We start from the raw sequence: 27,423 nt of genomic DNA on the forward strand, positions 1-27,423 counted from the left end.
TATGTACTTTGTGTCTTTATTCCATGTCCAGAAAGGTGCTTTTATTCTCCTAGAAAACAGCTCCCAAGAAAAGGGGAGGGCTGCTACCAATCTCAAGATATGAGCAGCTAAAGCAGCCCTCTCCTCTCCTAGTTTTATACTAGCATCAGACATCTCTGGCAGGCTGTTGTAGCAGGGAGCAGCCTGCTGGAGATATCTGGTTCCAGCACTGGCGGATGCTACGTGATACCCGCTGGCCCCATCAACTATAATGGAGACTGGCGGAAATCCAGCCGCAACCGGGCAAACATGCCAAGAATGGCACACAAGAGTAAGGCGGTAGCTTCCGGCTTACCTGTAATGTGCTTGTGTGAAACTAGCCTAAGTCTGGTTTGCTTTGGGCACAGGGAACAGCAAGCCTCTCCCAGCCGAGGACTTGGGAGCTGTTTTCCAGAAGAATAAAAGCACTTTTTCTGGACATGGAAGGACACAGAGTGCTCCAAGGTATGTCTGAAATGTGTTTCCATTATTCTGTGGGGCAATGCGGTTAGTTATTGGTGCTCATGATATGACAGGTTCCCTTTAACCTTGGAAAAAGAGCTACATAAAACAAAACTTTTAATAAATTACTGTATATTAAAAACTGTCTCTCACCAATCATGGTATTTCTCTCCACACAGATAGTGTATAGCTTATAGTGCAGCAGGCTGGCTGGTCTTTCTAGTTCTGACCAGGCTTTTCTACAGGTCCTCTTCTGCTCCAGGGTACAGGAACTATGAAAAGCAAGTCTGCTACCTCTTCTTCAGGCTACCCTTCTCCTGCTTCTGGTGTTGATTTGTCTCTGCCCTTATCCTGACTCTGAGGTGGTGTGCCAATTGACAAGAAGCACTAACCTCCACTTGCTAGCTAACTACCATGCAGTATTAAGATGGCCTTCTCTTACCAGCTGCATTGCTTTCCCAGCTTCCTGTCTATGCTGCCTAAACATGACTAGCCTGCGGCTCTATCTCCACCTCAAAATATGGACTCTCAGGAACATGCTCCCAGGCTGAAGACACTTGAGACAGGACCCCAACACTGACCTCTAAGGGCTCTTTCACATCTGCGTTATTGTCTTCCGGCATAGAGTTCCGTCGTTGGGGCTCTATGCCGGAAGAATACTGATCAGGATTATCCTAATGCATTCTGAATGGACAGCCCGTCCTTCAGGATGCATCAGGATGTCTTCCGTTCCGGAACGGAACGTTTTTTGGCCGCAGCAAATAGCGCAGCATGCTGCGCTTTTTGCTCCGGCCAAAAATCCGGAACACTTGCTGCAAGGCCGGATCTGGAATGAATGCCCATTGAAAGGCATTGATCCGGATCCGGCCTTAAGCTAAACATCGTTTCGGCGCATTGCCGGATGCGACGTTTAGCTTTTTCTCAATGGTTACCATGGCTGCCGGGACGCTAAAGTCCTCACAGCCATGGTAAAGTGTAGTGGGGAGCGGGGAGCAGCATACTTACCATCCGTGCGGCTCCCGGGGCGCTCCAGAGTGATGTCAGGGCGCCCCAAGCGCATGGATGACGTGATCGCATGGATCACATGATCCATGCGCATGGGGCGCTCTGACGTCACTCTGGAGCGCCCCGGGGGCCGCACGGACTGTAAGTATACTGCTCGCCCGCTCCCCACTACTACTATGGCAACCAGGACTTTAATAGCATCCTGGGTGCCATAGTAACACTGAAAGCATTTTGAAGATGGATCCGTCTTCAAATGCTTTCAGTACACTTGCGTTTTTCCGGATCCGGCGTGTAATTCCGGCAAGTGGAGTACACGCCGGATCCGGACAACGCAAGTGTGAAAGAGGCCTAACTCAGCTCAGCTGTTGTCGGCATTCTTGCAGTTCCTGCCACTGTTCACAGTGCTCGATCACAATACAGTAAATTACAATTAATAAACAATAAGGTTTACATCCTCTTCCCATGCGCTGCCTATCGGCCTACTTCCCTGGGTCTGTGCCTCCCAATAGGGATTAAATACCACCAGAGGTTTCCTTAATGTCAGCACATAGCAATACTCATTTCTATACCATGGCCACAGAATACATTATTTAATCCACAACTCAGCTTTTCTACTCTGGCATCTCATGGTGGATGAAACGCACATAGCACGACAAATCATATGACATATAATACATTTTACTCCAACCTCCATTAATGCTGGAGTACTGTCTGTGGAGCAGGAGGCACAGACTGACATAAGACAGGCGGGCTGCTTAATTTGGTTTCCCCACAGTTTCTCTGCTGTAGTTTCTACTCCTAGAGAAATTAGTTGTGGGTTGATGGTTTCTTCATGTGTTGGGCAATGCCTAACTGTGCAAAGGACGTGGTGGCTCTACTATAGAGGCTATGCATCAGATCGCTACAGAGACTGTGGTGAGTAGTGATGAGCGAACTTCTGTTTTTAGTTCGGCGTCTAAAGTTCGGCTTCCGGTTAGCGGAGAATCCCGATATGGATCCCGATATGGATTCCGACTTCCGTTGTGGTCTGTGGTAGCGGAATCAATAATGGCCGATTATTGATTCCGCTACCACGGACCACAACGGAAGTCGGAATCCATATCGGGATCCATATCGGGATTCTCCGCTAACCGGAAGCCGAACTTTAGACGCCGAACTTAAAACAGAAGTTCGCTCATCACTAGTGTTGAGGACTACTGTCACAGAGCTGCTTCAAATCCCATGCTTAGGGCTCATGCATATGTAGCGGTCAGAGGAGGGAGAGACCGCAAAGCAGGATTCAAGTACAGTACAGCAGACAAGGAGACTGAAGCAAAAGCCGGCTTTATTAAGGAGCAAAATGAAACTGCCAGAAAACCTGAGTAACAATACAGTACCACCGCACCAGCGGCACAATGGGTCAATGACAGAAATGGTATGAACAGGTGAACATAACACAACAACAGTGGTAATGAGATTTTGCATAGACACAGAATAATCTAAACAGCAAGCAGTCAGCTTGCAGGCTACTCTCACTACCAATTACCTATCTAGCCCTGCTACCCAGGGGACGCTTCTACAGCGCACTGACTAAGTCCCTGACTCTATAACCTATCCCAGATAAGCACCGGTGCCACTCACAGTTCTGCAGATTCTCTTGGATCCAATAAGATGCAGTCTGGCTCCAGGTCCGGTTGCTTGCTTGTCTGTCTTTCTCTCTCTGGTCACAACAGATGCAGCTCTCCACCTCTGGCAGGCAGGATCCGGCTGGTCTCTACACACGGTCCCACTCCTCTGTAACACACTGTGTAGTCTCTTTCTCTGGGTCACAGCTGCAGCACTTCAGTTCAGAGTCTATCTTGGCCTGTCTCCAGCACAGCCAGCTTCTCAGGACTCCATCAGTCAGGCTCCATGTCCCATCACTAACCTTTACTTGGCTCCTAACATGGCAGCCATCCTCTCACAGCTCCCAGGGCACTCCCACCTCTAGCCAGGACTCAAACCCCGGGAACCTCTGGCTCCGCCTACCTCTTGTGTATCTCAGAAACAGTTCAGCTTCCTCTTTGTCAGAGCCACAGTGGCCTCTAGTGGCTGAAATAAGTCATTACAGTCTATGTAACACCATATTGTAGATATCTGTGCAAAGAACAGTATTCTAGGGGCTGACCCTTACACATACGAATGTATTTTCTTTCCATGTCTGTTCCTTTTTTTGCAAAACGTATGTGGAAGCATTCATTTCAATGGGTCCGCAAAAAAAAACCACGGAAGTTACTCCGTGTGCATTCCGTTTCCGTATGTCCGTTCCACAAAAAATATAGAAATTGTCCTATTATTGTCTGCATTACGGACAAGGATAGGACTGTTCTATTAGGGGCCAGCTGTTCTGTTCCGCAAAATACGGAATGCGCATGGACGTCATCTGTATATTTTGCTGATACGTTTTTTGTGGACTGCAAAATACATACGGTCGTGTGCATGAGGCCTGAGGCCTTATGGTGACGCCAGTACCTGCAGTCGTGACTGGAGGGAACTCACTGCATAAAAAATGCAGCTCGCATTCCGCTCAGTACTGGCTGTATAAATCTGCAGTTAGCTACCCCTAGTGGTGGCTGCAGGCAGCCAGAAATCAGAAAAGGTTTAAAGGGTTTTCTGAGTGTTTTACACTGATGACATCCTCAAGATAGGTCATCAGTATGTGATTGGTGGGTGTCGATGCCCGGCACCACACCAAGCACAGAACCGTACATTGGATAGTGGCTGTGTGTAGTATTGAAGCTCAGCCCCAACTATTTGAATAGGGCAGAGCTGCACCCAGATCATGTGACTGATGAGATTGATGTCACTTGCCTAGGAAGAGGCTGTGGCACTCACAATAGTGCAGCGGTGCTTCAAACAGCTGATCGGCCAAGGTGTCAGTATAAGGTCATCATAAAACACTCCAAAAAAACCCTAGCACTTTACACCAGAAAACTAGCAACAAAAAGTCACAAAGTATGGCTCATGCCTTACTTGCACAAAATGTTTGGACTTTTGGGGGGTTTTGTGCCCTACTCACCACTTTTCCAAAAATTTAGCTGAGGAGGAGTAGATAGTGTTGGTCCAGGCACAGAGGCCTTGCCCATTTTTAGAATCTATGTCAAGAAACTGCAGTAGATTACACCTGAAATCTACACCAAATCACTTGAAGGTGTTATGTTTCAGTTATGGGGTAAGGACATGCACAGTTGCATCACTTTTTTATATTGATGACCTATCACCATAGAAGTGAATAGGACTGCTGAGATGTAATTACTCCTGCTCCCCACTGTGGTTGCGACAGCGAGCAGTTAAACAATGGAGAGAGCCGCTGCTTTCACTTAAAACGGCTGATCGGCAGGGGGTCTGTGCAGTTAGGTCATCAATATTTTAAAAAATCGGACAACCCCTTTAAAATGCATATGCTGCAGGGGAGGTAAGTAGGATGGGAGTAGTTGTACTCATAGTTCAGATGCTCCCTGGGTCATGCAGTATGTGAAAAGCGAACCTTTTGCTCCCTCCGGGGCACCCCCTGGTGTTCAGGATCTCCTGCCTGGTGGTGGCTCGAGTGCCCCTGGTGTTGGTGGTCGCTGTGATGCAAGGCAGTGTCCCTTGGCAGCTAGCGAGGAGGTGGCGGTGCAGTGTAGCGGTTCTTACACAATAGGCAATTTCCTCAGTTCTCACAGGTTACTCATCTGCAGTAACCGTTATCAGGCCAAGATCTTTCTCTAAAGCAATATTCCTCATGCTACACTTCTCCAAATTAATTTTGCAAAAGCATCCAGAAATAGGGGTGCAACACTTTTCTTTAACTATGCAACCACAGGGTGGCCCCCAATGTCAGAATAACTTACTTTTTTCACAGGTTGTTGTCATTAACAGGACATAGATCTTTAGCAACGTCCACAGTGTGCTTGTAAAGTGTGTCCAGGTACCTAAGGCTATGGACACCTTAGGAGCAATTTTTTTAATTAGCGCATTTTACTCATTTTGGGTTAAAAATAATATTTTCCAATTGGCCTTTATTAAACATTTTTATCAGTTTTTGTGATACATGTGCTTAAAAAATCCATCTATATGCAGACAGTCCCTCATGTGTTCCATCAGCTGACAGCTCATGTGAAGCCTTATGATCTCCTGGTACCACTGACGTAACACTGCACATGCGCCTATTAATAATTATGGTGCATCTGATGCCAATGATTAAGACCATCATGTAAAGCACCAATCTTAATCAATGTCCCCTTTTCACTTTTAGGTTTTTTTCACGGAATCAGTTCTTCATAAAAACACAAATACACTAAAGAAGAGCAGCAACAGATTTAACTTCAGTAATGATGAAATAAGCCGGCTATTCAACAGCCTCCAACGCTACAAGCGGTCGTCCTGTGGTAAAGAAATGTTTTTTGATGCAGAGGCCAAACGCTGCTGCAGGCTGTGCCCCATGGGTGAGCTCAGAATATGCAATGTGAATCAGAGACTCTGACTTTATAGGTTATATTCTTGTCCATATAGAACAGTAATATAGTAGTTATATTCATGTACATAGGAGGCAGTGTTATAGTAGTTACATTCTTGTACATAAGTATTAGGGTCCATTCACACGTCCGCATCCGTTCCGCAATTTTGCAGAACAGGTGCGGACGCATTCATTTTTAAGAGGGACGGAATGTGCTGTCTGCATCCGCATTTGCGGATCCGCACTTCCGGATCCACACTTCCGTTCGGCAAAAAAATAGAACATGTCCTATTTTTGTCCGCAATTGCGGACAAGAAAAGGCACTTTCTATGAGAGTGCTGGCAATGTGCGGTCCGCAAAATGCGGAATGGACACGGAATAAAAATATGTTCGTGCCCAAGAGACCTAATTTTGATAATCTTTCTGGGTACTGTAGTCCACCCATTCCAGTTATTACTTCAGTTGCCCTCCTCTGAACCCTCTATAGCTACTCTCTGTAGCTATATTCTTGTACATAGGGGGCAGTATTATAGTAGTTATATTATTGTACATAAGGGGCATTGTTCCTGTATTCTTGTATATAGCAGACTAGTATGCAAATGATATATGACTCCATTGTCATAATCTGTTATGATTTGAATTCTCAGTGCACACTATGCTATTTGACATAGAGATATCTTGGCAATAATCGTGTCCAGCAGGGGGACACCTTCAGCTATTTTTGCAGGGGAATCCAGCTGCTGGTGGTCATGAATCATTATATTGTGCCTATGTCAATTGTCAGATTGCCCTAATAGGGAATTTTAAATGTTGCTGTTTTTTGTGTCTTTCAGGACAATATGTGGAGAAACCGTGTGCCGCTCCTTTGCAGGATCCTGTATGTAAACCCTGTGATGAGGGAACTTACCTTGCATACAGTAACTACTTAACTAAATGCAAACTGTGTACCACCTGTGATTTAGGTAACGTACTCTCTACAGATGTATATAGAAGTATACATGTATAAACTGAGGCGTTACATTATGGCACGTCATATCATTGTTAGGATGGAAGGGCTATCCGAGTATTTGATATTGATGACCTGTCCACGTCATTAATATCAGATCAGCGGCTCACCGGAGCTCCTGTGAACGCTGCGTTCTCTTCACAGCTCACCATACATTGGGTGCGGAAAATATTTTGCGCTATATAAGTGTATAAAATACATAAAAGGTGTGCTGTCACTATGTATAGAAGCAGTGCAGTTTCCAGGTAAAATTTCTCTCAAAAAAACTCGTGTGAATGGAGCCTAACCTCTACACAGTGTAGAGGTATACTGTATATTGTGTGCACAGTGTAGAGGTATACTGTATATTGTGGGGCACAGTGTAGAGGTATACTGTATATTGTGGGGCACAGTGTAGAGGTATACTGTATATTGTGTGCACAGTGTAGAGGTATACTGTATATTGTGTGCACAGTGTAGAGGTATACTGTATATTGTGGGGCACAGTGTAGAGGTATACTGTATATTGTGGGGCACAGTGTAGAGGTATACTGTATATTGTGTGCACAGTGTAGAGGTATACTGTATATTGTGGGGCACAGTGTAGAGGTATACTGTATATTGTGGGGCATAGTGTAGAGGTATACTGTATATTGTGTGCACAGTGTAGAGGTATACTGTATATTGTGGGGCACAGTGTAGAGGTATACTGTATATTGTGTGCACAGTATAGAGGTATACTGTATATTGTGTGGCACAGTGTAGAGGTATACTGTACATTGTGTGGCACAGTGTAGCGGTATCCTGTATATTGTGTGGCACAGTGTAGATGTATACTGTATATTGTGTGGCACAGTGTAGAGGTATACTGTATATTGTGGGGCACAGTGTAGAGGTATACTGTATATTGTGTGCACAGTATAGAGGTATACTGTATATTGTGGGGCACAGTGTAGAGGTAAACTGTATACTGTGTGGCACAGTGTAGAGGTATACTGTATATTGTGGGGCACAGTGTAGCGGTATACTGTATATTGTGGGGCACAGTGTAGAGGTATACTGTATATTGTGTGCACAGTGTAGAGGTATACTGTATATTGTGGGGCACAGTGTAGAGGTATACTGTATATTGTGGGGCATAGTGTAGAGGTATACTGTATATTGTGTGCACAGTGTAGAGGTATACTGTATATTGTGGGGCACAGTGTAGAGGTATACTGTATATTGTGTGCACAGTATAGAGGTATACTGTATATTGTGTGGCACAGTGTAGAGGTATATTGTACATTGTGTGGCACAGTGTAGCGGTATCCTGTATATTGTGTGGCACAGTATAGAGGTATACTGTATATTGTGTGGCACAGTGTAGCGGTATACTGTATATTGTGTGGAACAGTGTAACGGTATACTGTATATTGTGTGGCACAGTGTAGAGGTATACTGTATATTGTGGGGCACAGTGTAGAGGTATACTGTATATTGTGTGCACAGTATAGAGGTATACTGTATATTGTGGGGCACAGTGTAGAGGTAAACTGTATACTGTGTGGCACAGTGTAGAGATATACTGTATATTGTGTGCACAGTGTAGCGGTATACTGTATATTGCGGGGCACAGTGTAGCGGTATACTGTATATTGTGTGGCACAGTGTAGAGATATACTGTATATTGTGTGGCACAGTGTAGAGGTATACTGTATATTGTGTGCACAGTGTAGAGGTATACTGTATATTGTGTGGCACAGTGTAGAGGTATACTGTATATTGTGGGGCACAGTGTAGAGGTATACTGTATATTGTGGGGCACAGTGTAGAGATATACTGTATATTGTGTGCACAGTGTAGCGGTATACTGTATATTGCGGGGCACAGTGTAGCGGTATACTGTATATTGTGTGGCACAGTGTAGAGATATACTGTATATTGTGTGGCACAGTGTAGAGGTATACTGTATATTGTGTGCACAGTGTAGAGGTATACTGTATATTGCGGGGCACAGTGTAGCGGTATACTGTATATTGTGTGGCACAGTGTAGAGATATACTGTATATTGTGTGGCACAGTGTAGAGGTATACTGTATATTGTGTGCACAGTGTAGAGGTATACTGTATATTGTGTGGCACAGTGTAGAGGTATACTGTATATTGTGTGGCACAGTGTAGAGGTATACTGTATATTGTGTGGCACAGTGTAGAGGTATACTGTATATTGTGGGGCACAGTGTAGCGGTATACTGTATATTGTGTGGCACAGTGTAGCGGTATACTGTATATTGTGGGGCACAGTGTAGCGGTATACTGTATATTGTGTGGCACAGTGTATGCTATATGTGTATAACATAAACATATTTCACATGAAAACTTACAATTACTTGGCCCTTGGGGATCTCGGATGCCACTTCAACACTTTGGCCGGGGGCTCGGTGGAGCTGATGTTGTGTTTTATCGTAATGAGAAAGATTTCATAATAAGGATTAAGGGGCAGAGGGATAGCAGAGCAGAGAGAGGCTGGTGCTGCTACTAGGGGGTCATACCATGGGGGGTAATAAAGCCCACCATAATGCCCCCCCAGTAGTAATAATTCTCCTTATAATGTGCAAAACATACCCCCTTGTGATGCCCCAGTTAAGCTAATGTCCCCATAATGTACCAATATAAAATACCCCTTCTCAGTGGCCCCATAGATGACCCCATAGTGCTCCTCTCCCCCCTTCCCCATAGTACCCACCATAATGTGTCCCAGTATAAAATGCCCCTATACAGAGCTCCCATATAAAATACCCCTTCTTTTTAGCCTCTGTAGATGTCCCTATAGTGCCACCCAATAATGTGCCAGTAATAAGTGCCCCAATAGATGCACCCCAATCATGTACCAGTAAGATGTGCCCCCATATCATGTGCCAGTAAGATGTGCCCCCACCATCATGTGCCAGTAGCCTGAGTGCCCCCCTATCATGTGCCAGTAGCCCCCCTATCATGTGCCAGTAGCCCCCATATGTGCCAGCAGCCCTCCTACTGTCTGTGCCAGAAGCCCCCATTATGTGCCAGTAGCCCCCCTTATGTGCCAGCAGCCCCCCTTATGTGCCAGTAGCCAGTATCCCCCCTTATGTGCCAGCAGCCCCCCTTATGTCTGTGCCAGCAGGCCCCCTTATGTCTGTGCCAGAAGCCCCCCTTATGTGCCAGCAGCCCCCCTTATTCGCCAGTAGCCAGTATCCCCCCTTATGTGCCAGCAGCCCCCCTTATGTCTGTGCCAGCAGGCCCCCTTATGTCTGTGCCAGAAGCCCCCCTTATGTGCCAGCAGCCCCCCTTATGCGCCAGTAGCCAGTATCCCCCCTTATGTGCCAGCAGCCCTCCTTATATCTGTGCCAGCCCAGCAGCCCCCTTATGTCTGTGCCAGCCCAGCAGCCCCCCTTATGTGCCAGGATTGTCATTTTACATATAAAAAAATAAAAATAAACGTATACTTACCTCCTCCAGGATGCGATGCAGCCTCTTCCGGCCTGTGTCCCTCGCTGGCTCAGGCGGCGCGATGGCGTCATCGCGCCGCCTGCACCGGCCTAGTGCTGGCAGCCTATCAGAGGAACAGGGAGGAGACACACCTCTCTCTGCCCTGCCGCATTACAGACATTTGTATTGCCGTCCCGAGGACGGCGATACAGATGAGATGACTTTGGAGATGAGTGAGCGCTTCCACAATGGAAGTGCAGCGCTCATCTCCTGCTGTGCCCTGCTGGCGCCCCCCTTCTGACAGCGCCCCGGGCGGCTGCCCGGCCCGCCCGCCCAAGAAACGGCCCTGTATAGAAGTCCAGTTATGGTAAAGTCATGAGAACAAGATTTGCAAAGAGATTCTAGCCTATCCCAACCTTTCTTTGACAGACACAGAAGTTGAAAAGGTGAGCTGCTCTGAAACAACCAATGCAGAATGTGTGTGTAAAGAAAGTTTTTACTGGTACGAGGAGCAAAGAATATGCAAAGCATGTACAAAGTGCAACAATCGAAGCACCATCCAGAATTGTGAGTATGGATTGTCTGGCTTAGACAATGTGCTTTCACTGCGTTAATACAATTCTGTATTAACGCGGGTTCCTCGATCCTCCTCTTTTAGCCACAGTGGAAAGCAGCTACAAAGAGCGCCCCTCTCTCTGGAGGACCCGTCATGTCCATGCATTACACTGATTTAATCTTAAAGGGAATCTGTCACCAGCCTTATGTCCCTATCTGAGGGCTGTAGAAACTGGTGAAAGAGACCCTCAGAAAACATCAGGTCACTTTCTGGAACTGCCCCAGTTGTTTTGCTAATATCAGTTTTGAGCAGCTCGACAATGAGAGGAAGCGCGGGAGTCCGCTCAGTACACTGCTCACGCGCGGCACTCCGCCCCCCCCTACTGCTGATTGACAGCTCTTCCTATAGCAATCAGCGGTTGGAGAGCCGTGAGCTCGTGAATGGGAGGGCTCCAGAGTTTGAGCACTATATTGAGTGGATTCCAGCACTCCAGGGGCTGCTCAATACAGATTTTAAACAAACTACAGGGTCAGTTCAAGAAAGTAACCAAACGTTTTGCTCAAGGTATCTGTCATCAGTTTATGCTGCCCTCAGGAAAAGACAGAAAACTCCTGACAGATTCCCTTTAATCGGGACGGATGTGTTCCCTTTGTTGGGGGAACTGAACCCTTGTTGAAAAGCTTTGGGAATCCCAACTGCAGAGCACCTTGTAATCATCTTAGTACCAGGGGACCTTTCTATTCCCGTGTGACCAAACCTGGTTCCATAGTGAGGAGCTGATCTTCTGATCTTTTCTATAGGACCCCTCTATTCTAAGTATGCCGCTGGGGAGAGTCAAAGGGGTTATCCGGGAAGGGATAGTGATGACCTATCCTGAGCATAGGTCATCATTGTCAGAGCAGCGGGGGTCCGAGTCCCAGCAATGGAGTACATCGTATCCGGCATAGCCAGATACCACCGGATCCCTATTGACTATAATGGGATCTGGCGGGGATCTAGCTATTTTCAGCATAAATGCAGCATAAACGCTGATATCTTCTGAACCGATATCGTTGTAATGGGGATCCAACAGTGCCTGGCTATACCAGATATGATGTACTGCGGTGGTCTGTTCCCTTGCCACAGCAGACTACCAGAGTACACATTGGATATGTGAATGTAGCCCTAGTATAACATCATTCGGATTCTTGTTCGGTATTTTTAATTATCTCGGAAAATCATCAGAAATTGACCCATTGTGTAAATGTTAAATGTTTTTATGTTAAATGTGTTTTTATAGATTTTTTGGTGATGTTATGCATTTTTCTGACTGATCAGGCATTTTTCTGACTGATCAGGATCCAGACAAGGGAACTGCCTGCCGGAATCAAACAACGCAAGTGTGACAGTACCTTTAGCTAAGCAAGTTTTAGGCAAAAAATAATATTTCCTCATTTCCCTGGTTCTCTTCTGGCCCTTTGTTTACCTTCAATAACAGCAATCTCTGAGGTTTTGCTCGTGAATATTTGTGCCCCTCCCCCTGCTCTGCAAAGGGAGTGAATAATAGTGCAGCCCTGATCTTTCCCCTACCTGCTCTTGTGCAGTGCTCTGCAGAAATCATCCAGTCTGTCAGCTCTGTGTCTGCAGGATGAGGATCCTTCAGTCTCTTCACTGCCTGCAGCTACTCAGGAAAGCCTCAAGCCCTGAGTTTGTGCTGCAGAAGGGGTTAAAGTTTCCGGAAGAATCCAGGGAGAGCGAGACACAGGGCAGACAGCAGCAAACTGCAGTGCAGGGGGCGTGGCCTCGTGTACAGACCCATATCTGCTCTCTTAGGCTTGTGCACCAAACACCATCAAAGCAGGGAGAGAAGCTGACATCATAGTCAGTTGAAGGATGAAACTGAGCATGTGCGGCCTTCTCGGTGAGCCAGAAAAGAAATAAGAAAAAGAACAAGCAGCGGGTGGCGCTATACAGATACATTTTATTACATTTTTTTACATGCAATTACAAATGTATTCAGATTCAGGTGCTGGTTTGGAAAATGTAGAGTATTTTTAATGGGACAACCCCTTCAACTGGCAGAAAACATTTTGGCTGACACATTTCCATTAAATGTTGATGTTGAGGGAGACAGTGACCGGACCACTCACCTGATTATTTTATTGGGGACAGGTATCCAAGTAACAATGTATTCTGTAAAATGTCCTGGGGAAAGGGTGAGATGTAGTCTTTAGGCCGAATTAGATGTTCAAAATGGTAACTTGCCTCCCTGCGCTCTGTAAAGAACCATTGTGCTGACTAGGTAAACCAGGGGCAGCAACCTTCGGCACTCCAGATGTGGTGAAACTGCAACTCCCAACAGCTGGAGTGCTGATGGTTGCTGATCTCTGCAGTAGGATGTTATCTGATGAGGTCAGCAAGTGTCATCAGATTCACTGTCTCACTTCTGCCACCTAATGGACAGATAACAGTTTTACATGCTCATCCCATTGTGCACATTTTTAAACTCTGGAACTTTATTTCAGTCAGAGGGAGACATATATCTATATTCTATATGTACTCACCACTCATATATATTTATCCAATTAGGCTCCACCAGAAGCAATACGCAATGTGGCGGCTGCCTGCCTGGTTTCTATGAAGAAAATAATGAGTGCTCGTCCTGTCTTCCGTAAGTGATATGTAGCATGGATTAACATATAAAATTTGGTTTTTAACCACAATCCTGACCAAATCTAATTGTTTTGTAGTAGTAGTGTGCATGCGCCGTCCTCCAGTCCTCCTGTTTGCTTCTGGTCCACACACTAGTCACTGGTTTCACGCCGGTGCTGGTGCATGCGCACTACATGTAGCAATGACATGCCCACAATTGGCATCACAGTGCGCATTCCCGCGCCGGCAGTGCACTGTGCATGTGCGGGATATCGGCCGGTGTACTGCCAGATTTCTATACCTTGCCAAAACGCTATACCAGAAGTGACGCAGCCGCACCGGAAGTGACGCGGCCGCACAGGAATCAGCTGGAGGAGGGTGTGTGCGGCGCTGCGCAAGTGCACATCCACTGGATTAGCAAAAAATTATTGCGGCACCACGGGAGAAGGACTTCATGCGCATGCGCAAAACCGTACACCGTGCGTGCGCGCTTAGGGGTAGTTAGATTTTCAAGGCGCAAAATGTTCCATCAGATCTCCCTACCCCTGAGTGCGCACGCACAAATCATCAGGAGCAGTTCATCCTTACCGCAGAGCTGAGTGCTGGATATTGGGGTCACCACATAAGCGGTGTCCCCCAATATCCAGCACTCAGCCCTGCTATGCGGAGACCTCGATATTCTGCACTCAGCTCTGCGGTAAGGATGAACTGCTCCTAATGATTTGTCCGTGTGTGCGTGCACACTCAGGGGTAGGGAGATCTGATGGAACATTTTGCGCTGGAAAATCTACCTACCCCTAAGCGCGCACGCGCGGTGTACGGTTTCGCGCATGCACATGAAGTCCTTCTCCCGCGGCGCTACAATGATTTTTTGCTAATCCAGTGAATATGAGCTAGCGCAGCACCGCACACACCCTCCTTAAGCTGATTCCTCTGCGGCCGCGTCACTTCCGGTGCGGCCGAGTCACTTCCGGTAGAGCGTTTTAGCAAGGTATAGAAATCTGGAAGAACACCGGTGTTCCATTAGATTTCCCTACCCCGTGAGATTTCCCTACCCTCGTCACTTCCAGCCGCACCGGACATGACGTGAGGAGGTGTGCCGGAGGTGTGGGGGAAAATTACGGGCCAGTCCACAGGCGCGGTGATCGAATGGATGTTCTCATGCGCTGAGAGCCTCACCAGCGGTTAGGGTAGGGAAAAAGCACAGGCACTGGCCCGTAATTTTTCCCCTAACTTAACCACTGGTGAGGCTCCCGGCGCATGCGCAGTGTCGGCCGGTGTCCAGCTAACTCTGCTGTGAAATTTTCCTCACCTCATGTCCGGTTAGGCCTGAAGTGACGAGGGTAGGGAAATCTCACTGGGCAGGGAAATCTAACGGAACACCGGTCCTGTGGATTACACAAGGGACCAAGGAAGAGGCTGGGGAGGAGTAATATAAAAAGACACTGGGCACCTACACACTGAACGCCGCCCCTGGGCACTTGCGAGCCCTCATTTGCATATGGATTAAACAGCGTTTTTCCTGCTGGTGAAAGTCAGAAGAGAATTACAGAGGTACCATTTGAATAATTGAATCATAGATAGGTGTGCTAGAGAGTCATGTAAGTGGTATATAACGTCATATTTTGGTAACAGACTCCCTTTAAAATGTATTTTGCCATCTTCCCAGTCCAAACTCTGTGACCCCCACCAATTAGTAAAATAAAGTGGCAGCAGTGCTAGGTAGCTGTGCCCCTTTTGGCTTCTAGTAACTCTGCTGAGCTTTAGGTGCTCATGCACACAAATGTATTTTTTGTCCGCATCCGATTCGCATTTTTTGCAGATCAGATGCAGACCTATTTACTTCAATGGGGCCGCAAAAAATGCAGACAGCACATCGTGTGCTGTCCACATCCGTATGTCTGTTTTTTGACATGTTCTATTCTTGTCTGCATTACGGACAAGGATAGGACTGCTCTATTATGGGCCAGACATTCCACTGCGCAAAATGCGCAATGCAAACGTCCGGTATCTGTGTTTTGCAGATCCGTTAAAGGGGTTATCCCACTTTGCGTTTTTATACTTACCTGCTGCCACCGTGTGTTCACTTCCTGGATTCTGGCTGGGGGCGGGCTTCATCTTGATTGAAGTCTTCTCCCGGCCGGGCCGCGCACTGGACTGAACGGCTCTGGCCAGTATAGTACAGAGCCGGCGTGCGCGTTCGCAGCTCTGTACTATTCTGGCCGGGAAGAAGTCACCGTCGCGCATGCGCGGCAGCGTGCGCGTTCAGAACAGCGAGTGGCCCGGCCAAAAGAAGGAGTCTTCTGGGCAAGCGCGACTATCGGATTTTAGAGAAGAGTGGTGGCCGTAACCAGGGGAGACCGAGTCACAACAATAAGATAAGTGGGGATGAATTTTATCCTAATCGGTGGGAATTTTTTAATAAAGTATATTTACAAAAATGATCACTGTCAAATAATTAACAGATTTAACAGTGATCATTATGATGGGATAACCCCTTTAATTTGCGGACTGCAAAATAGGCTACAGTCGTGTGCGTGAGCTCTTATTTGGAGGCTACATATTTGGTCACTGAATATACAGGGGCATAATAATTTCCTAGTACTGCTTCCAGTTTGTTTTACCCATAAAGAATTTCCAGCATGCAGACCCCACTGATGGGACACTGACAACATATGGCAAAATGCTATTCATGTCTTAGGCTGGGTTCACCACTTTGTTTTTATGTCAGAAGAACAGAAAACAATAAACGGATCGTTTATTTTAAGCATCCATTGTGCTCATTTTGCATTTGTTTTTGTCAGTTCCGTCAGAGATCCGTTATTTTACACAGGAGAAAAAATCCTCCATGTGATACCAATTATGTGTATTTAAATATATATATTTTAACCAGTTATAAATAAGTGGATATGGGAAAAAAGGGCAATTTTTATGTGAAAATTTTATTTATTCTTTTTAACTTTTTTTTAGCCCCTTAGTGTCCACCCATACGTGTTTTTATTGTGGTAAGTAAGGGGCCTTAGGCTGGGCAGCCGCTTTTTTACGGTGGCCCAGTCTAAGTGCTGCATAGGTCCCGTGTGGAGCGGGACACGGCTCTCACATGAGGAGAGGCAGGAGTGCCGATCCGGGCTGTTTAACACTTTAAATGCCATGGGCAATGGCGCCAGCCGCATGTAAAATGCTGACAGAGGGAGCGGACTCCCTCTGTCTCCCATCGGCACCCCGCAAATGCGATTGCGGGCTGCTGATGTGTGTGAAGGCTGCCTGGGGTCTGATGTAGGCCCCAGACAGCCTTCAGTAATTTCCAGCAGGCTGTGCCAGAGAGACGCAGCCTGCTGGTCAATGTTAGAATCGCATTGCCACTATAAGGATAGTGCATTGCATTTTAAAAGCAATCAAAAAGCTGTCTGTTATAGTCCCCTTGTGGGACTGTTAAGTGTTAAAAAAATACTCATTTATTCAATAAAAAAATCCCATAAAAAAAATGACACTTTTTTTTTCCATTGAAAATACGCTTTTCAATGAAAAAATGCAAAAAATAAATAAAATCTTCTCCATATGTTCGGTATTGACGCGTCCGTAACGACCCGGACTACATAAATGTCATGTAAATTATCCCCTACTGTGAACGCCATAAAAAAAATAAAAAATTGCTAATTTATTATTTTGTTGCCACCGAAAAAACGTAATAACAAGCGATCAAAAAGTGCCATTTACACCAAAATGATAAAAGTCGTCCCGCAAAAATCAAGCCTCACACAAGGAAGAAAAACGCAAATGTTCTCTATAGATGAAAGATCTGGACTGCAGACTGCATCATATAGAAGAAACCGCAGCACTCTCCTGTCTTCAATTCAGTGGAATTTATTTCACCAGCAAAAAAAAAAATGCGACGTTTCGACCGTAAAGGTTTTTCTCAAGCAACATTGCTTGAGAAAGACCTTTACGGTCGAAACGTCACATTTTTTTTTTTTGCTGGCGAAATAAATTCCACTAAATTGAAGACAGGAGAGTGCTGCGGTTTCTTCTATATGACGCATCCAAGGGGGAACTTCTGACTGGCTCCCAACCACAAGATAAGACTTGAATTTTTCGTTGTGCTGCTATACGCATTTTTTCCTATGGACTGCAGACTGGCCATTTCAGTACCCGGATCCTTCTCCTACGCAGCCATGATGTTGTGATTGATGCAGAATGTGGTCTGGCATTATCTTGTTGAAAAATGCAGGGTCTTCCCTGAAAGAGATGACGTCTGGATGGGAGCATATGTTGTTCTAGAACCTGAATATATTTTTCTGCATTGATGGTGCCTTTCCAGACATGCAAGCTGCCCATGCCACACGCACTCATGCAACCCCATACCATCAGAGATGCAGGCTTCTGAACTGAGCGTTGATAACAACTTGGGTTGTCCTTGTCCTCTTTGGTCCGGATGACATGGCGTCCCAGATTTCCAAAAAGAACTTTGAATCGTGACTCGTCTGACCACAGAACAGTCTTCCATTTTGCCACACTCCATTTTAAATCATCCCTGGCCCAGTGAAAACGCCTGAGCTTGTGGATCTTGCTTAGAAATGGCTTCTTCTTTGCACTGTAGAGTTTCAGCTGGCAACGGCGGATGGCACGGTGGATTGTGTTCACTGACAATGGTTTCTGGAAGTATTCCTGAGCCCATTTAGTGATTTCCTTTACAGTAGCATTCCTGTTTGTGGTGCAGTGTCGTTTAAGGGCCTGGAGATCACGGGCATCCAGTATGGTTTTACGGCCTTGACCCTTACGCACAGAGATTGTTCCAGATTCTCTGAATCTTCGGATGATGTTATGCACAGTTGATGATGATAGATGCAAAGTCTTTGCAATTTTTCGCTGGGTAACACCTTTCTGATATTGCTCCACTATCTTTCTGTGCAACATTGTGGGAATTGGTGATCCTCTACCCATCTTGGCTTCTGAGAGACACTGCCACTCTGAGAAGCTCTTTTTATACCCAATCATGTTGCCAATTGACCTAATTAGTGTTAATTGGTCTTCCAGCCTTTCGTTATGCTCAAATTTACTTTTTCCAGCCTCTTATTGCTACTTGTCCCAACTTTTTGGGGATTTGTTGACACCGTGAAAATTTGAATCAACGTATTTTTCCTTTAAAATGATACATTTACTCGGATTAAACGTTTGATCTGTCATCTACGTTCTATTACAAATAAAATATTGACATTTGCCATCTCCACATCATTGCATTCAGTTTTTATTCACAATTTGTTTAGTGTCCCAACTTTTTGGGAATCCGGTTTGTAATAGATACTAGTGCAATGAGCAGGACCGTGGTACGGGTAGGCGGACGCCAAAATATGCAGTGGGTCCGGATATGGGTATAATAGTCTATGTTTTTTGTTTGTGACGCCAATTGCAGCGTGCGCAGGGTACAATCTCAGGGCCCTTTAAGGTGTTGCAACTCACGTACCAGGTGAGGAATGCCAGAGTGGGGTAATGTCTCTGTGTAGTAGTGGGTATAGTGTCAACGGTGTCTCCTACCTGGGTACGGCTGGACTCCTGGATCCTGGCTCACTTGCAATAAAATGAGTGTGGTGCTAGTAGGAGTAATGGAGCAACTTGGTAGCAATAAATGAGATCCAGACTTAAAATATAATTCAACTTGTCTTTACTGGAGGCAGCATCAATCCACATGAGATACAGCAATAGTCTTGGGTCCTAGCAGGTATTGGCAATGTATGGCAGGGATCAATATCTCTTCTGCTTCTATACTATGTGCCTGGAGAATTTGGCAGGAATCTGTCTTCTGCTCTGTCTGTCCTCTGCTGTGTATGGGACTGACTAGCTGGGAAGGAATTTGGCTTCTCCTGGTCTCTGGATGGTACTCACAGTTATGCTCACAGGGAATGGCTCGTCCTGGAGTTCTGGAAATGGCTGCTTGCTTGTCACCAGTTGAGGCTGAAGGGCTCAGACTGGGAATGCTCTCTGGTCTCAACCGAGACAAGATCCTGGGTTGGGATCCCTATTTCTGGGAGCTCCTACTTGCACAGCATTCCCCTTGCAGGGAGAGCTGGAACACTCACTATAACTTCCTTCTCCTCCCCATGAAGCAGGATGTGGGAACATTCCACACCTCCTCAAAGAGGGGGAGCTAAACTGGAATGTACTATTCCAGTTTAGATACTAAACTGTCCTAAGACCTTGCTAACACATTTCTGCCACCTGCTGGTGTACCTGGAAATTACAGCAAATACATGTAACATGCTTAGAAAATGCACATTATTGAGGATGTGATATTAAATTACACAAATACACTTAACAGGCTGTAGCAGGGTAAAAGTGTTTAGTAACATAACTCCGGGATGTTACACTAGTATTCCCCATAAAATAGCACATGTGGAGCTTCTTTTCTAGAACGTGGCATTACATTGTTCCTCTATTATTCCTTCTGTAAATGAGTGAACAAATTGAGTTAAACTAGAGTTATTGATTGAAAAAAAAAAATGTTTTTTAACTTGTTTGCAGTTTTTCCTTAATAAAATTCTCAAAAAAATCTGTTAATAAAGAGCCCTAGGTATCACATAATAAACATTGCAAAACGTATTTTGTGAGCCAGAAAGTAAAAAATTTACACCACCATGTGCACTAAATTACAAAAAAAGTGCCTGGTCATTAAAGGGGTTGTCTGGTTTCAAGTGGAAACCAGACTATTCAGAGGATCGACCTGTAATAAAGATTAGATGATTGCTTACCTGACAGATCCCACGCTGCCATCCTGGTTCCCAATAGCCATGTTTGTCTAGCTGCAGCGGTGATGGCATATCGACAACATATGACTACCGCAGCCAATCACTGGCCTCGGTGGTGCACTGACAAGGCCAGTGATTGGCTGCAGTGGTCACATGCTGTCGATGTAATGTCACCACTGCAGGGGGGTAAAGAAAGCCCTGCTGAATCCTGTCAGGTAAGCAATTATCTATTCTTAATTACAGGTCAATCCCCTGAATGTCTGGCTTCCTCTTGAAACTGGACAACCCCTTTAAGGCCTTTCGAGGCTGGTCATGAAGGGGTTAATGGTGTATGCAGCATTGTACAGCTCCTTCCATTAAAATCCAGCTTTTATTAAATCTTCACATGAGAAAACATGTTTCTAAATCCTCCAGGGTTGTAAGCCATAGCTTATTCTCTGTTTTAGTTGTTGTCTCCATTGTACTTTGGTTATATCATTTTTTGTGTCCTCAGATCAGGTGAACAATGTGAAATGACTAAATCCAGCTGCCCGCCGGTGTGTGCACCAGTTGTATCAAGTAAGTCAAACTTAGATATCTGTAGCCACCACCACAGGGAGCTTAGGAGCTTACTTCCTGCTGTTTATTCATTGAATGCAATAATCACACAGTATGCAGAGCTCCCTCTAGTGGTGGCTGTAGGCAGGCAGAATTTTTCTTCTATCTCTCTGTCTTTAAAGAAGATTTTGTGCAATGTATAAGAATAGATTAAAAAACAATCAGTAAAGAATTGTATTATTAATAGCATCTCTCATTATTATTTATTTAGTTATGCCATATGTATTGACTGGGACCTTCCTGCTGCTTCTTCTATTATGTGGAGGTCTTCTTATTCACAAGCACAAGAGAAAGAAGAAACACAGCAAGGGTGAGTCTGTGATGGTTATATTTTCTTAGGCCGGGTTCTCACTTGCGTTAGGGTATTCCGTTATAGGTTTCGATATAACGGAATTCGTAGACGGAATGCAAAACGGAAGCCTTTAAGAGGCATTCTGTTTTAATCCATCATAATAGAAGTCTATGTGTATGCATAACGGATCCGTCTGGTTTCCGTTATGAAGGACAGAAAACAAAGTCCTGTCAACAGGGAAGCGGGGACAATGCTGCTGCCAGACACTTCCAGTGTGGCTCATCTCCCCAAGAACAAAAGGATCAGCAGGTGAAATCTAACCGACTGATCTTTATCTTCCCGGAAATGTGCCATCAGAGTAATAGTTAGAAGGCCCCATAGGCAATAGATGGTCAACTAGTTTTGCAAAAATTGGTGCGTTCATATGACATTTAGCTATTTCTTATTGCCAACTTTACCAAAATTATGTCTATGGGAGTCAAAAGTGATAAGGAGTGAAGCGGCCACCTCAAATCTGCTACATCCAACATACATGGTGGGACTGAGGTGCAACAGAGGGGCCAAACAGTAAAATTTATTCTGGGGGCCTACTGTACAGCTACAAGCAAATATTACTTGCTTACATAGAGGCAGGCAGCAAGATGGTACAAGATGATTATAGAGGCCCCTGTATTGACTTTTAGAGGGCAGGTCCCTGGGGGAAAAAAGGATACTGGCTGGCCTGCCTCTGTGCCCAGAAGTCATCAACCAAAATCTCTTTTCAAGTGATGCTTTAATACATAACGTGAGATTTACATAATTTTGTGATTAATTTACATAATTTTGTGATTAATTCCATCCGGAATGTATATCAACATAACAGGCCATGTAAACAGTCCCAACGTTTCGGTCAGATGACGACCTTTATCAAGGGATTTGGAAGAAATATAAAATAATATCTGTAGGAAGTTTGGTTTACAAAATGATAACTAAGGTAATATTAAAGATACAACATAAGACATATAAGTTAATAAGGTAATCCATACCCGATCATAGATAAGAGTCCAGAATGATGATATGCACTGTCCCTCACTGTCCTCTCTTGACTGCATATGATCATTCTGAAACAATCCTAGAGCAATATATGTATAGGTGGTCTCTGTGGATATATGTGTTTATATGGACTCTTATCTATGATCGGGTATGGATTACCTTATTAACTTATATGTCTTATGTTGTATCTTTATTATTACCTTAGTTATCATTTTGTAAACCAAACTTCCTACAGATATCATTTTATATTTCTTCCAAATCCCTTGATAAAGGTCGTCTTCTGACCGAAACGTTGGGACTGTTCATATGGCCAGTTATGTTGATATACATTCTGGATGGAATTAACCCCTTAAGGACCCTGCCACATTTCACCTTAAGGACCAAGCCATTTTCTGCAAATCTGACATCTGTCACTTTATGTGGTGATAACTTTAAAACGTTTTTACTTTTCCAGGCCATTCTGAGATTGTTTTCTCGTCACATATTGTACTTCATGACAGTGGTAAAATTGAGTCAAAATATTTATTTTTTTATTTATAAAAAAATACCAAATTTACCAAAAATTTTGAAAAATTAGCAAATTAGCAAATTTTAATTTCTCAACTTTTATAATAGATAGTAATACCTCCCAAAATAGTTATTACTTTATATTCCTCATATGTCTACTACATGTTTGGATCATTTTGTGAAATTTTGAAAAAGATTTCCAAAACCCACTTTTTAAGGACCAGTTCAGGTTTGAAGTTACTTTGTGAGGCTTACATAATAGAAACCACCCACAAATGACCCCATTTTAGAAACTAAACCCCTCAAGGTATTCAAAACTGATTTTACAAATGTTGTTAACCATTTAGGTGTTCCACAAGAATTTATGGAAAATGGAGATTAAATTTCAGAATTTCACTTTTTGGCAGAATTTCACTTTTAATCATTTTTTTCCACTAACAAAGCAAGAGTTAACAGCCAAAAAACTCAATATTTATTGCCCTGATTCTGTAGTTTATAGAAACACCCTATATGTGGTCGTACACTGCTGTATGGGCACACGGCATTGTGCAGAAGGAAAGGAACGCCATATGGTTTTTGGAAGGCAGATTTCACTGGGATAATTTTCAGCTGCCATGTCACAATTGAAGACCCCCTGATGCACCCCTAGAGTAGAAACTCCAAAAAAGTGACCCCAATTTAGAAACTAAACCCCTCAAGGTATAAAAAACTGATTTTACAAACTTTGTTAACCCTTTAGGTTTTCCACAAGAATTAATGGAAAATAGAGATGAAATTTCAGAATTTCACTTTTTTGTCAGATTTTCCATTTTAATCATTTTTCAGTTACAAAGCAAGGGTTAACAGCAAAACAAAACTACGTGCACACCGCATTGCGCAGAAGGAAAGAAACACCATATGGTTTTTGGAAGATAGATTTTGCTGGACAGTTTTTTGACACCATGTCCCATTTGAAGCCCCCTGGTGCACCCCTAGAGTAGAAACTCCAAAAAAGTGACCCCATTTTGGAAACTACGGGATAAGGGTACTTTTTGGTTGCTCTATATTATACTTTTTGTGAGGCAAGGTAACAAAAAATAGCACCGTTTTAATTTTTTGATTTTACAACATTCATCTGACAGCTTAGATCATGTGGTATTTTTATAGAGCAGGTTGTTGCAGATGCGACAATACCAAATATTAAAACTTTTTTTATTGGTTTGTTTCAGTTTTACATAACAAAGCATTTAAAAAAAAAAAAAAAGATTTTTAGTGTCTCTACATTCTGAAAGCCGTATTTTTTTTATTCTTTGGGAGACTGTCTTGTGTAGGAGCTCATTTTAATTTTTTGGGGAATGAGATGACGGTTTGATTGGTACTGTATTGGTACTATTATAGGGTGCATATGACTTTTTGATCGCTTGCTATTACACTTTTTGTAATGTAAGGTGACAAAAAAATGGCTTTATTGACGCAGTTTATTTATTTTATTTTTTACGCTGTTCACCTGAAGGGTTAGGTCATGTGATATTTTTATAGAGCAGGTTATTGCGGATGCGGTGATACCTAATATGTCAAAATGAGGTGACTGCTTTATTAGTACCATTTTGTGGGACATATGCCTTTTTGTTCACTTCGTGTTGCACTTTTTGTGATGTAGGGTGACAAAAATGGCTTTTTTTGACACAGTTTTTATTTTTTATTTTTTACGGTGTTCATCTGAGGGGTTAGGTCATGTGATATTTTTATAGAGCAGGTTAATGTGGACACGGCAATACCTATGTCAACTTTTTTTAAATTTATGTAAGTTTTACACAATGATATCATTTTTGAAACAAAAAAAAATCATGTTTTAGTGTCTTCATATTCTGAGAGCCATATTTTTTTTTTGGGCGCTTGTCTTAGGTAGGGTATCATTTTTGCGGGATGGGATGACGGTTTGATTGGCACTATTTTGGGGTGCATATCACTTTTTGATCGCTTGCTATTACACTTTATGTGATGTAAGGTGACCAAAAATTGTTTATTTAGCACATTTTTTATTTTGACGGTGTTCACCTGAGGGGTTAGGTCATGTGATATTTTTATAGAGCCGGTTAATACGGACGTGGGGATACCTAATATGTCTATTTTATTTATTTATGTAAGTTTTACACAATGATATCATTTTTTAAACAAAAAAATCATGTTTTTGTGTCTCCATAGTCTGAGAGCTATAGTTTTTTCAGTTTTGGATGATTGTCTTAGGTAGGATATAATTTTTGTGGGATGAGATGACGGTTTGATTGGCACTATTTTGGGGTGCAGATGACTTTTTGATCCCTTGCTTTTACACTTTTTGTGATGTAAGGTGACAAAAAAATGGCTTTATTGACACAGTTTATTTATTTTATTTTTTTTACGCTGTTCACCTGAAGGGTTAGGTCATGTGATATTTTTTATAGAGCAGGTTATTGCGGATGCGGCAGTACCTAATATGTCAAAATGAGGTGACTGCGGAATGAGTTGACTGCTTTATTAGTACCATTTTGTGAGACATATGCCTTTTTGTTCACTTCGTGTTGCACTTTTTGTGATGTAGGGTGACAAAAATAGCTTTTTTTGACACAGTTTTTATTTTTTATGGTGTTCACCTGAGGGGTTAGGTCATGTGATATTTTTATAGAGCAGGTTAATGTGGACACGGCAATACCTAATATGTCAACTTTTTTTTTATTTATGTAAGTTTTACACAATGATATAATTTTTGAAACAAAAAAAATCATGTTTTAGTGTCTCCATAGTCTGAGAGCCATATTTTTTTTTATTTTTTTTGGCGATAGTCTTAGGTAGGGTATCATTTTTGAGGGATGAGACTACGGTTTGATTGGCACTATTTTGGGGTGCATATGACTTTTTGATCGCTTACTATTATACTTTTTGTGATGTAAGGTGACAAAAAATTACTTTTTTGACACCGTTTTTTTTAATGGTATTCACCTGGGTGGTCAGGTCATGTGATATTTATATAGAGCAGGTTCTTACGGATGCGGCAACGCCTAATATTTATAATTTTTTATTTACTTAAGTTTTACACAATAACAGCATTTTTTTAAACCAAAAAAATTATATTTTAATGTCTTCATATTCTGAGAGCCATATTTTATTTTTATTTTTTGGGCGATTGTCTCTGGGACTTCAACTATTGGGGGTCTGATCCCCTTTACAGTGCATGACAATACTTCTGTATTGTCATGCATTGGCTGTAAGTGTATTACACACTGTAATACACTTACAGCTTTCCTGCCTGCACGGACATTGCACGTACCGCGGTTAGCGTTGACCGCGGCTGTGCAGGGGTTAATGCGCCGGCATCAGTGATTTTCCCGCAGCAGGTGTGCGGCTATCAGTGACTGCCGGACCCCTGCCGCTGATTGGGCGGGCGCAGCTCCTGCACCCGCCTGATCACCACGACGTACATGTACTTCTCTGGTCCTTAAAGGGTTTCTGTACCCTGAAAAATGGGTGATGTGCTAATGTCAGCTGAACATAACTATATGTAGTGCCCTCTCACTGCCTGCCGCCGTTATTTAGAAAAAAAAACTTTTTATTATGCTAAGGCCTCTTTCAGACGGGCGTTGCAGGAAAATGTGCGGGTGCGTTGCGGGAACACTCGCGATTTTTGTAATGCGTTTTGCACTCACGTGAGAAAAATCACGCATGTTTGGTACCCAAACCCGAGCTTCTTCACAGAAGTTTAGGTCTGGGATCGGTGTTCTGTAGATTGTATTATTTTCCCTTATAACATGGTTATAAGGGAAAATAATAGCATTCTGAATACAGAATGCATAGTAAAATAGCGCTGGAGGGGTTAAAAAAAAATTAAAAAAATTTAACTCACCTTAGTCCACTTGATCGCGTAGCTTGGCATCTCTTTTGTCTCCTTTGCTGAACAGGACCTGTGGTGAGCATTCATTTCAGGAACAGGACCTGTGGTGACGTCACTCTGGTCATCACATGATCCATCACATGATCCATCACCATGGTAAAAGATCATGTGATGGAACATGTGATGACCGGAGTGACGTCACCACAGGTCCTGTTCAGCAAAGGAGACAGACGAGATGCCGTGCAGCGCCATCAAGTGGACTAAGGTGAGTTAAATTTTTATTTATTTTTTTAACCCCCTCCAGAGCTATTTTACTATGCATTCTATATTCAGAATGCTATTATTTTCCCTTATAACCATGTTATAAGGGAAAATAATTATGATCGGGTCTCCATCCCGATCGTCTCCTAGCAACCGTGTGTGAAAATCGCACCGCATCCACACTTGCTTGCGGATGCTTGCGATTCTCACGCAACCCCATTCATTTCTATGGGGCCTGCGTTACGTGAAAAACGCACAAAATAGAGCATGCTGCGATTTTCACGCAACGCATAAGTGATGCGTGAAAATCACAGCTCATGTGAACAGCCCCATAGAAATGAATAGGTCGGTATTCAGTGCGGGTGTAATGCGTTCAACTCACGCATCGCATCGGCGTGGAATACTCACCCGTGTGAAACGGGCCTAATTAGCCTCTAGGAGCAGGGGGGGCGTTGCAGCTGCTCCTAGAGACTCCGTTTGCCCACCTCTTTTCACGCCCTTCTTCTCTTGATTCACAGGGCCAGGGCATCGCTGCTCTCCTCCCGCCGGCCGTGTCAGCAGTGTAAATCTTGCACCGATCAGAATTC

The 27,423-nt window shown here is 43.9% G+C and overlaps 1 protein-coding gene across 1 annotated transcript in view; it reads left to right on the top strand.

Moving 5' to 3' along the window:
* The first annotated feature begins 448 nt into the window (after nucleotides 1-448).
* The window catches only part of TNFRSF25 (TNF receptor superfamily member 25), a 38,083-nt gene continuing 11,108 nt past the window's right edge, over nucleotides 449-27,423 (top strand). The window contains exons 1-7 of the mRNA XM_044278363.1: nucleotides 449-483; nucleotides 5,741-5,930; nucleotides 6,775-6,903; nucleotides 10,803-10,940; nucleotides 13,498-13,579; nucleotides 20,794-20,858; nucleotides 21,109-21,207. Of these exons, the coding sequence (XP_044134298.1) occupies nucleotides 5,882-5,930; nucleotides 6,775-6,903; nucleotides 10,803-10,940; nucleotides 13,498-13,579; nucleotides 20,794-20,858; nucleotides 21,109-21,207 (562 nt within the window). The 5' untranslated portion in view covers nucleotides 449-483; nucleotides 5,741-5,881. The remainder of the gene's footprint in view (nucleotides 484-5,740; nucleotides 5,931-6,774; nucleotides 6,904-10,802; nucleotides 10,941-13,497; nucleotides 13,580-20,793; nucleotides 20,859-21,108; nucleotides 21,208-27,423) is intronic.

This window comes from Bufo gargarizans, chromosome 2 (genome assembly GCF_014858855.1).
Source record: "Bufo gargarizans isolate SCDJY-AF-19 chromosome 2, ASM1485885v1, whole genome shotgun sequence".
In the NCBI taxonomy this organism is placed as follows: Eukaryota; Metazoa; Chordata; class Amphibia; order Anura; family Bufonidae; genus Bufo; species Bufo gargarizans.